The 12,110-nt window shown below is 39.2% G+C and overlaps 1 protein-coding gene across 1 annotated transcript in view; it reads left to right on the top strand.

Annotated features, from left to right (window-relative positions):
- HADHA (hydroxyacyl-CoA dehydrogenase trifunctional multienzyme complex subunit alpha) overlaps positions 1 to 12,110 on the top strand; it is a 29,689-nt gene that overhangs the window by 791 nt on the left and 16,788 nt on the right. Inside the window, exons 2-6 of the mRNA XM_054728021.1 lie at positions 6,524 to 6,565; positions 6,659 to 6,729; positions 8,221 to 8,354; positions 10,595 to 10,733; positions 11,866 to 11,985. Coding sequence (XP_054583996.1) covers positions 6,524 to 6,565; positions 6,659 to 6,729; positions 8,221 to 8,354; positions 10,595 to 10,733; positions 11,866 to 11,985 — 506 coding nt within the window. The remainder of the gene's footprint in view (positions 1 to 6,523; positions 6,566 to 6,658; positions 6,730 to 8,220; positions 8,355 to 10,594; positions 10,734 to 11,865; positions 11,986 to 12,110) is intronic.

Here is a 12,110-nt window from a genome sequence, read left to right as displayed (position 1 = left end):
CTTTATCTTTTTCTCTTCAAACTGGCCATGAAAAAGAGTGAAAGTGGGTAACTGTGGAAAGTCAAGCATCTTCCTTTCAATATCAGATCTGTAAGCTGCAATGTGACCGACTTTTTTCGTTGTTTTACTAAATGCCGATGATTTAACTAGAGATTTTATTTGTCATGTGCCTTCCTCCCTCATCACAGGGGTAGAATGCTGATTTTAGACAGGTAGCAGGAGTTTCCCTTTACTTTAAGGGATTAATTTTGAATGATTGAACCTTTTCTTTTTTCCTATTTTCTCATTTCAACCACCGTTTTTAGTCTGCACAGGACAGCTGTGTGTGTGTGTGTGTGTGTGTGTGTGCGCGCGCGCGCGTGTGTGTGCATGTGTGTGCACACGCCTGTGTGGGTGCACACCAATCACAATAACAAAATTGAAATATAAAGATTGGGGAAAGGGATTAAGAAAAAAGAACCCATTCTCTTACTATTCACATAGCTACTGTTAACATTTGGCCATGTTACCTCACAGTTTTGTTTCCTGTTTTCCACATTTATGGCTTAACACTTTAGAAAAATTGAATGTATATTTTTTAACCTGCACTTGCATTGGTTTTAAGGTACTTCTTATGGATTAACAGTGGGTATAACACTGAGCTGATAATCAAGTCATGTGTTTTCTAAGTCACTAGCTGTGTGACTGGCCCAATGCCTTCAGGTAATGGGTTTTCTTTTCTTCAATTGTAAAATGAATGATTGAGACTATGGATTTACTGTGGAAGGAGAAAGTATGACACAGGAGTTTGGATTTCAATCTGGCTCTGCCTTTTACGCTCTGATGACCTTGGGCAGTTTCTATCGGTAAAGCAGAGAATAATCTCACCTTGTGAGTTTTAAAGGTGTTATTCTAGATGTAAAGCAGTTTTTTATGAAGTACTCAGTAAATGTTAGCTATTAACCAACTTCTGCCCTGAGAAACTATGATTCTGTATATCTGAGAATTTTTAAAATAATTTTTACATTTTACATGTGCAATTGAAAGTTACAAGCTTAGTTTTTTCTATTTTAACCTTTTGCACTCGGATGTCGAGTGTGACTCGACACGGTTAGCATTAGAATAAAGGAACCGAGAAAAAAGCAAGTGAGTGCAAAGGGTTAATATAGAAATATATATATACACATATAAATATTTACATGTTTTTACCAGTAAGAAACTATGTCTCATCCTATATAATAAAAGCCTAATATGCAAATTGACTGAACAGTGGATCAACTGGTGGAACGACCGGTCGCTATGACATGCACTGACCACCAGGGGGCAGACGCTCAATGCAGGAGCTGCCCGCAGGCCCCAGGCCAGCCAAGGCGAGTGCCAGCAGGGTCCCGATGGTCGCCCCACAGATCAGCCCTGATCACTGGCCAGGCCTAGGGACCCTACCCATGCATAAATTTTGTGCACAGGGCCTCTAGTTATAGATAATTCCCCTTTTAACAGCAATTTATAAACTTGGAAAAAATTGTCTAGAAAGTGAATTTAAATTTACCTACACAACGGATTGCCATTTAGACTCTGTTGAGTCCTTCATCCTACAAGTCTGTGCAAGTTGTAATGAGATTATGACATTTACTGGTAGGTGATTAAAATCTCTTGAAACTGATTTATAATTCTTGAAGGTTTTTTTTTTTTAAAATACATATTTTTATTGATTTCAGAGAGAAAGGGAGGGAGAGATAAAAACACCAATAATGAGAGAGATTCATTCATTGGCTGCCCTGCATGCCCCCTACTGGGGAGCAAGCCTGCAACCTGGGCATGTGTCCCGACCAGAAATTGAACCTGTGACCTTCTGGTTCATAGGTCAATGCTCCATCACTGAGCCACGCCAGCTGCACTAATTCTTGGAGTTTTAAACCATTCCCTCTCTACAAGTGCTATAATCCTATATAATAAAAGCCTAATATACAAATTGACTGGTCGGCGGGGGGTGGAGCCAATGAGTGGGCGACACCAGGCCAGCCAAGGCTGGTGCCAGTGGGCAGAGGGAGGGGACAGCGATTGGGGGGGGGGTGATTGGGGGGCGTGGCCAGCCGCTCGCAGAGGGAGGCCACAGGTGGTGGTGGCCCAATGGGGAGCAGGGCTGGCCGCTCACTGGCCAGCGCCATCCCCTGATCAGCCTGCCAGTCGCCTCCCGAAGAGGGAGGCCAGACTGCAGCTGAGGCCTGATCTCCTCGGGAAGCATCAGTGGGACATCTTGAGGGCTCCCAGACTGCAAGAGGGCACAGGCCCAGCTGAGTGACAACCACCTCCCCCGCCCCCAACTGCTGCTGTAGAGCCTAAGACCATCAGAAAACACAGATATTTACATTACAATTCATTAACAGTAGCAAAATTACAGTTATGAAGTAGCCACGAAAATAATTTTATGGTTGGGGGTCACCACAACATGAGGCACTGTATGAAAGGGTCTCGGTATTAGAAAGGCTGAGAACCACTGCTTTAGAAGATAGTGTATATTTAAATTTGACTCTCACTTAGTTCTATCCCTTTCTTTTTTTTTTCTTTTTTTTCCTATCCCTTTCTTGACCCTATCCCTTTGAATATTGAGAAAACCTGTTGTTACAACCAGTGTAACATTTTTATATTTGAAATTTGTGTTAGCATAATCCAACTTTCTCCACTGGTATAGTTTCAGATCTTGTAGTTACCTTTTTTGTGTTACATTATTAAAATGGTTAAAAAGTAGGACAAAGGTTTCTCTCTCTTTTGCTGGCTTAGTAAATATAGGCTAAAGTTCACCCAGTGGCTCTGACATAAGCTCTGCTGATTAGGTAGTAGGTAAGGCTAGATTCCAAAAGCAAAGCTGCCTTGTACTCCAAGTTGATTTAGTTGACTGTGGTTTGGAATTCTTTTCCAGATTTTTTTTTTTTTTTAACATGTACTGATTTTTCTCTTTGCTTTTTGTCTGGGTTGATTTAGAGGAGGTTTTATGTATATGCTTATAGGTGTGTGTGCAGCAAAGGTAGATTAGTGGGTAAGAGTTTAAAATGTTTTAATCTATAAGCTAATGAGCACAACCTGTCTTTATTTACGTGTGTGTGTGTGTGTGTGTGTGTGTGTGTGTGTGTGTGTGTGTGTGCCTGTCTGTATTTACCCCTCCCACTGTGCGTTCCGAATCAGTTCGTTCCCCACTCTTATCCACTTTACCCTATTTAGCTAGACCTGCCTATTCCTTGGGTCCCCTCCCACTGGAATTTGTACTTTATAGGCAAACTCCTTTTTATGCCAGCCTTATTCTCATCTCTTACTTATCTCTACTGAGTAGGAATGAATTCTCCCTAGATACTGTTCCCCCTGCTGCCATAGAATGTAAAATCCACAAAGACAGGGCTTTTTGTCTTTGTTTACTCCAAGGGCCTAGAATGTGTGGCGTTTGGGAGGCCACAATAAATATTTTGCTGAATGAAAAATGACGGTGAGCTGATGGTGGAAGAGATTACGGTTTAGTTGGGGAAGCACCTGCTACAGATGCAATGATTAGAGAACAAAACAAAGTTAATAAAGATAAAACATTTTAGCAGAGAAGAGAAAGATCGTTGTAGATGGAATCTCAAAATAAGGCGTTGTGGAAAAGGTTGGAGCCATGTTACAAATATAAAGAAGGAAGAGTGATAAACACAGATGATACAGATTTCAAATGATGGAAAAGCAAAGAAGGGAAGTGTATCATTAGTGAAGTAGAAGCACAAGGAATTGAGGAGATAGCTGGCTTCTCTTAATTTACTTGGTGTAGCACTTTGACTTACAGGTACTTTTATAATCATTACATCATTTTTACTTCTATCTGTAAGAACACTGAAATGCACTGAAAGAGTTGTTCATGGCCATTCAACTAGTAAATTATAAACCTGATGATTCAGCCCAAGTCTTTTGACTCTCAGGTCCTTTGTCTTTAGGGCTGACTTGGATTGCTTAAAGAAGCAATGCAAATGAAACCAGAGATCACCCCATTGTGATTCTGGTACCATCTACACTGTTTTCGTTTCTTTTTAAGTAATATATTGCTTTGCCTTGCAAACCAGCAAGATCCTTGGCCACAATTTATGGTCCTCTCCTAATCCACTCCACCACCAGTGGGTTCAAATCAGTGGTTCCCATGTGCCCATATGTTTGCTGTACTGGTATACTTCGGTTACCTTTTTAAAAAATGCAGATGCTGAGGCTCAGCCCCTTTAAATTCTGATGCCATGATTCCAGGTGGTCTGTCACTCGGGAATTTGTGAGTATACCTGATTCTAACACCCACATAGCTCTGGAATCACTTTTCAGTACTGCCAGGTGAATCCCACTTCAGCTGGATATGTGAATAGTCGTACGTATAATAGTTCACTCCAGAGGGGTCGCTACCTTCTGGTCAAATTTCTTACTTGGAAACTGGGTATGGTTCTAAAGTTTGTTTCTAAACCATGTAGAAAATATTTTATTTTTAAACCCAGAGAAAACTTTTTCCTAAGATTATCAGACAGAACTTGGAAGGTGTAGATAGGGAGAAGGAGTTAGGTGCATAGGAGATATGGTTGGTCATGAATATGAAACAAGGGAACAAAGAGCAGAGTGTTGTTTTTTTACATTGAAAGTTGTGCCCTAGCTGGTTTGGCTCAGTGGATAGAGCCTCGGCCTGCAGACCGAAGGGTCCCAGGTTCAATTCCAGTCAAGGGCACGTACTTTGGTTGCAGGCTCCTCCCGGGCCCAGGCCCTGGTCCAGGCGCGTGCAGGAGGCGGCCAATCAGTGTGTTTCTCTCACATTGATATTTCTGTCTTTCCCTCTCTCTTCACTCTCTCTAAAAAATCAGTGGAAAGATAAATTCAGGTGAGGATTTAAAAGAATAAATAAATTGGAAGTTATAATTAAGGGATGTTGACCCTGTGCCAGCCTCCAGAACAGCTTGGTTACAACCGATAGCAAAGTGTTGGGATGAGAGCAGGGCAAAGGTGATTGTTTAATGCTAGATTGCCTAGAATTCCCCCAACGTTCCTTATTTCTATCCAGAGTCCCAACTGAAAGACCCTCTGTTGGAACTTTTGTTGTGATGGCTGTTGCTCAAAAGATCATCTCATCATCATGCTAGAGAGCCTCAAGTAGTGAAGTGGTTGGGAAGGAGGATTTGTTATCCCCAGAGAAGGGGTATTCTTGGTGGAGTGCACTATAGACTTTTTCTGTTAGAAAGGCTTAAAATAACATGATGTGGATTGTTTTATTTATAACTAGAGGCCCAATGCACGAAAATTTGTGCAAGAGTAGGCCTTTCTCCCCATCCCCACCCACCCCTGGCTGCTGGTACCAGCTTCTTTCCGGGACCTGGGCTGCCAGCACCAGCTTCCCTTTGGCACCCGGGACCCGGGCTGGCTTCCTTCTGGCCCCAGCTTCGACAGGAAGGATGTCCAGAAGACATCCGGTCTAATTAGCACATTACCCTTTTTTTAAAAAAATATATTTTATTGATTTTTCACAGAGAGAAAGGGAGAGGGACAGAGAGCTAGAAACATCGATGAGAGAGATACATCGACCAGCTACCTCCTCTCCTGCACACCCCGCACCAGGGATGTGCCCGCAACCAATGTACATGCCCTTGACCGAATCGAACCTGGGACCTTTCAGTCCGCAGACCGACGCTCTATCCACTGAGCCAAACCGGTTTCGGCTACATTACCCTTTTATTATTATAGATATTCACTAGTGCCCCTTGATTTGATAACATTGGAAACTCCATCTCTCCATAAAAATGTAAGCAGATGTGGCTGAGGAACATGGTTGAAATATATTTGGAATACATTTGGAACTGACATTACGGATTGTTTTGTAGATAACTTATTTCTTAGTGTATGCATTTTCTATTGCTGCCATAATAAATTTCCACAAACTTAGTGTCTTAAACAATGCAAACACTAATTTATTGTCTCTCAGTTATGTCAGAAATGAGTCTCACTGGGCTAAAATCAATGGTGTTGGCAAGGCTGTGTTCATTCTGGATGCTGTAAGGGAGAATCTATTTCTTTGCCTTTTCTAGAGGCTGCCTGCATTTCTCGACTTCTTCAAAACCAGCAAAATGGGACCAAGTTCTTTTCATGCTGCCATCTCTCTGGTTTTCTTTGCCTCTCTCTTCCCTTTTGTGATTACATTGGGCCCAACTGGATAACCCAGGATAATCTTCCTCTATTAAGGTCAGCTAATTAGCAACCTTAATTCCATTTGCAGCCTTTATTCCCCTTTGCCATGTAACCTAACATATTCACAGTTACTAGGGATGTGGGCTTTTTGAGGAGCTATTCTTCTACCTCCCACATTTAGTATCCAGATAATCATATGACCTGGTGATTGAAACAAACAAAAGATATGGTAGTGGTCACAATAATAGGCTAGAACACATTGTTCTAATTTTGTTTTTTTGTTGTTATAAAATCCAGCTTTGTTATATATAACAAGTACTACAGAAATACTGTTTTGTAAAATAATTAATTTTGAAATCCCTTTTTCTTATAGGTTATATTTGCCGCAACTTTACAGGGTCCTCTGCTTTGCTGGGTAAGTTTAATTTCTTGTTAACATGTTTAGATCACTTTTCAGATTTATTTTGCAATAAAAATGTTTACAAATAAATTTTTCTTCTCTTTTTAGCCAGAGCCCATATTAACTATGGAATCAAAGATGATGTGGCAGTTATTCGAATTAACTCACCCAACTCAAAGGTACCTACTTTAACTTGCTGCAGTTTATTTCTACTAACTGCATTCATGAATCCAGTCTGGAATGGGAAAGAAATAAATCCACCAATCTGGCAGTAATCTTATCATATAAACTTATACTTTTGATAGTTAAATTAGTTAGTTTGACAAGTTGCCCAAGGAATAGAATTTTCTGAAGCAGAGGTCCTTAATCAAGAATTCCTTCTAGTTGCCCTAGCTGGTTTGGCTCAGTGGATAGAGCAGCCTGTGAACTAAAGGGTCCTAGGTTCGATTCCGGTCGAGGCACAAGCCCAGGTTTCGGGCTCAATCCCCAGTAGGGGGCATGCAGGAGGCAGCCAATCAATGATTCTAATAATTGATGTTTCTCTCTCTCTACCTCTCTCCCCTTTTCTCTCTGAAATCAATAAAAATATATATATTTTTTTTAAAAAGAATTCTTTCTAGTTGACCTTAGGTGTCAGATTATAATCAAGGATTAATAAAACTAGCCTTCTGTCATAGTAGAATGATGACTTATTAGATAAGAACCAAAATATAAGCTTTGTTTATAAGAATCAAACTACCCATCTTAACTATGAGGTTACTGAATCTGGTTTCTTCATTACCTGCTTGACATTAGTTATTATCTATAAGTTAGGTGAGTTAAAAGTGGTTGTTAAGCTTCCTGAGGGACATGAATGACTTGGTACTGTTCACATATTGGAGGTCAAGTTCTGTTCAAAGTGGAGCTTTATTTGTTTTGGGCAGCTTCAACAAAGCAGATAGCATTAATCCAGTCTTTTGCCAAGAGGAGCTTTATTGCAGGAGCTCATGGTTTTCCCCCATCTAAAATTGGTGTAAAGGTTTTACATTCAGAAATCTTGTTACCGGAAGCCCAGATGAACTAGGAAGACCTAGATGGAAGCAATGAACAACTATCACAAATTAAGGAAAACATGAGATAGTTCCCATTTCTAGAGTAAATCTTGGCACTCACTGACCAGTGATTCAAACTTAAGATATTTTTTCAGAGTTTTCTAAGTTGAACATTTGTCATGAACACAAAAAAGTAACAGATGGCTATTGTAGGGAAATTTAAAACTATAAAGAAAAAATAATTGTTTATATTCCAAACCCAAAAATAACTACTTTTTAACATTTCATCCAGTTTCAACAGTGTTTATGAAATTAAGATCATACTGTATAGTATCTAATTTTGATTCTTTTTTTCCTTAATGTTATATAATTTTTTTCCGTGTCAGTAAATGTTTGTAGACTTATCAGCCAGGCTGAGTAGACCTGTTTTTAAAGGGTGGTATGCTTATAGTTGACTGAATAGAAAGCTACCAGGTATTAGTTGGTCTTTTTTTCTCCCTGACTCCCTTTCTTGCTTCTAACAGTATGTTTCTGGTGGATAAACAAATTTTCCACCATCAAAATAGCATCTGATAGTGACTTGCACATCTGGTTCTCCAAATTTACACCCTTAGATTTATACGTATTTCTCTTTGACAGGTAAATACACTGAATCAAGAACTACAGTCAGAGTTCATGGAAGTAATGAATGAAATCTGGGCCAGTGATCAAGTCAGAAGTGCTGTCCTTATCTCATCAAAGCCAGGTTGCTTTATTGCAGGTGCTGACATCAAGTAAGTTTTACTAAAGTTGATGTAAAAAGAGGGGCTTCTTGCCTAAGCCATGTAAGACTAAAAATAGCCTTTTCTTAAAGCAGTTCAAATTCCTATCTCAGTAGAATAAAAATATTATAAAATTAAGCTAACAATGAGATGCCATTTAAAAGTTTGAAAATTATCATGTTAGCAAGCCCTTGGAGAAATGAGAAAGTTAATATATTACTAATTGGAATGCCAATTGTACCGCCACTTTGGAGAGCAATTGGCAGCATTTAGTAAAATTGAAAATACATGTACCATAAAATCCAGTGATGCCTCTTCTAGTTATATATGCTAGACAAATCCCACCCTTCTGTTTAAGGACCCATGCACAAGGATGTTCAGTTCTGTGTAGTTTAAAATAGAATTTGAAATAAGCTAAATGTCAGTCATTTGGGAAATGGATAATTAAAATGTGAAATATTCACATGATAAAATACTACAAAACAGTTCAAAGGAATTAACTAGATCCACAACATAATATTAGAGCTCAAAAACATAATGTTCAGTTAGAAATAAAAGGCAAGTTATAGAATGTTTCCTACAGCATATAGTTTATGTAAAGGTTTTTAAACCATACATGAAATATTCTTTTTTCTTTTTAAAAAATATATTTTATTGATTTTTTTACAGAGAGGAAGGGAGAGTGATAGAGAGTTAGAAACATCGATGAGAGAGAAACATCGATCAGCTGCCTCCTGCACACACCCCCTACTGGGTATGTGCCCGCAACCAAGGTACATGCCCTTGACCGGAATCAACCTAGGAGGACCCTTGAGTCCGCAGGCCGATGCTCTATCCACTGAACCAAACTAGTTAGAGCTGAAATATTCTTTTTTTTTTTTTCTTTTTTTAAAATATATTTTATTGATTTTTCACAGAGAGGAAGGGAGAGGGATAGAGAGCTAGAAACATCGATGAGAGAGATACATCGACCAGCTGCCTCCTGCACACCCCCCACCGGGGATGTGCCCACAACCAATGTACATGCCCTTGACCGGAATTGAACCTGGGACCTTTCAGTCCACAGGCCAACGCTCTATCCACTGAGCCAAACCGGTTTCAGCTGAAATATTCTTTATATTTTTTTTGGACACAAATAAGTAGTTGCTCTGAAAGGATACAATACAAACATGAAAATGGTTGTTTCAGGGTAAATGAAGTGGCTGGTACGACTTGAGGTTGTCAAAGGGAACTTTACTGATGCAACTAATACTTTCTTTTTTTAAGTGGTAGACTGTATACCTGTAAAACTTGTTTACAATTCTTTAAGACATATATAAGGAGAAGAAATGATTTCTTAGTGTTAGTTTAATGGGTTAAAATGTTAACAGTTAATTCTGACAGAATAGGGGTATTTGTTATTCTTTGTACTTTGGGCAATGTTGGCCAACATTATAGGCTTAATAATTTGCACTTAAGGTGTTTGTATATTTTTAAACCTTGCTGTAACACTGTGTACCCATTTTTGTTTGTATAAGTAAAAATTTATAAATACTCTGTTTAATATTTTTTAGAAAAAGATTATGTGTATTGAGTGCTTTGTTTTCTAGTTCAGTTATTTGGGACTACTGAGACACTAGTATACCTGGCAGTAGCTAGCTACATCCATAAGAAAATGCTTTTAGCTTCCATAAGGCTAGTTGAGCAATTTCCAGCATATAAAATGACAGAAAAATAGTTGTCTTTGGTCAAAAGTACAAAATTCACAACTTAAATGTGATCAGGAGCAAAGTAAGTAGGAAATGAAGCAAACTGAAATTAAAGGGCATGGTTTACGTTATTGCAGTAGACCTTTTTTGATCATTAGGGGATCTATTTAAGATTTTAGATCCCTCTAAACAACTTGAAAGCTTTTTTCCCCCTGCCATTTTGATTGCTATTTAATCTGAAAGCTACCTCATAGTGGAAATATTTACTAGAAGATGGTATTCTCATGTTCAGAGCTTTATAATCTAATGATTTGTTATAGAAGCGAAAATAAATTGTTTCATGTTCTCTGGATCCAAAAACTTAACACTCTTTATTGAAAGATGTCACTGATATTAGCGCTATCTGAGGCAGATCCATACTTAAACTTGTGAGTACTTGAAGATTCACCACCACGTATTGATATGTGATAGGGGTTGAGAATATAGTAGATGAAGCATTTAACAAAGTAGGCTACAGTTTCATCTTTGTTTTGTTTCTGTTCTCGGCTTTCCTGTTTACTGCAGCATGATAGCCTCTTGCAAGACCCCTCAAGAGGTAACACGGCTTTCACAAGAAGGACAGAAAATGTTTGAGAAACTTGAGAAGTCTCCGAAGCCTATTGTGGCTGCCATCAGTGGATCCTGCTTAGGAGGAGGACTCGAGGTATGGGTTTCTTACAGAGTCACCGTTTAGCTCAGTGTTAGGCGTCACCCACTGTAAACGTTTAGGCTACTGTTTTGCCTGTGAAAAGTTCTCAGAGAATCAGCTTTCTTTTTAGTTATCAAACTTCTGGATCTGTTTTAATCCTTATTCTCAAGGCACATAGCATGTGAACCAAGTGTGATGTTTCCATTTTAAATTGAGAAGATTTCAGCTAGATCTCTTAGATGCCTTTCAATTCTAAAAACCTGGTTAAAGTTTGCAGGGCAAAGATTCAGAAGTGTAATGCATGCTCATGAGCTAAAGTCTAGTTGAGACACACAAAGCATAATACATGCTTCAGTGCTTTGTGAGTAGAAAAGGTGGTAAATTCTAAAAGATTTGAGAGAAGAGATGCTTATTAGACTAGAGCATGTAGGGAAGAAGAAAAGGAAAAGAAAATATTTATCAAGCATTTCTCACATGCTGGGTTCTATGCTAGCCACTTTCACAACAATTAATTAAGGAAAGCTTTGCCTGGTCCTAAAAGATAGGCAAAATTTGATTAACCAGAGCTGGGGGTGCGGGGGGCAGGCATTCCACATATGGAGAGGTGTGAATAAGGGATAAGAAGCCTATGAGGACATCACAAGTAGAACTGCTTGATTGAAAAGGAGAGTCTGTAGGGCAGGGGTCCTCAAACTTTTTAAACAGGGGGCCAGTTCACTGTCCCTCAGACGGTTGGAGGGCCAGACTATAGTTTAAAAAAAACTATGAACAAATTCCTATGCACACTGCACATATCTTATTTTGAAGTAAAAAAACAAAACGGCAAAAACACCCGCATGTGGCCCGTGGGCCGTAGTTTGAGGACGCCTGCTGTAGGGTAACGGGCTTCTTAACCTGGGCTGCATATACAATTGTGTGTACATTTTTCTATTGAGAGCTTCCATAGCTTTCAGCAGATTTTTAAGGACATCTTCAGCCCAAAAATTAGGGGAAAGTATGAAATAAGGCTGGAAAGGTAAATTGTAGAAAGCATTAATTCTGTGGGCACATTCCTGGTCTAAAGAAGTAATCTTTAGACCCTTACAGATCCTAAGGTGTTATAAGATTACATTTTCTAACATTCCAATTTCTTTTCATTTGTTTGAAGCTTGCCATTTCATGCCAATACAGAATAGCAACAAAAGATAAAAAAACAGTATTAGGTACCCCTGAAGTCTTGCTGGGGATCTTACCAGGAGCAGGAGGCACACAAAGGCTACCCCAAATGGTGAGTTTTAAGACTCTCCCCCACCCCCCCTATGAACTTCAGAACGTTGGTACTTTGGTAATACAAAAGGCATGATATTGAATATTCATTGTAGGATTTAGAAACCAAATAAAATATGAATATTT

This window comes from Eptesicus fuscus, chromosome 16 (assembly GCF_027574615.1).
Source record: "Eptesicus fuscus isolate TK198812 chromosome 16, DD_ASM_mEF_20220401, whole genome shotgun sequence".
Taxonomy (NCBI): domain Eukaryota; kingdom Metazoa; phylum Chordata; class Mammalia; order Chiroptera; family Vespertilionidae; genus Eptesicus; species Eptesicus fuscus.
Note: the sequence above shows the minus strand (reverse complement) of the source record. Positions and strands in the feature narration are given on the sequence as shown.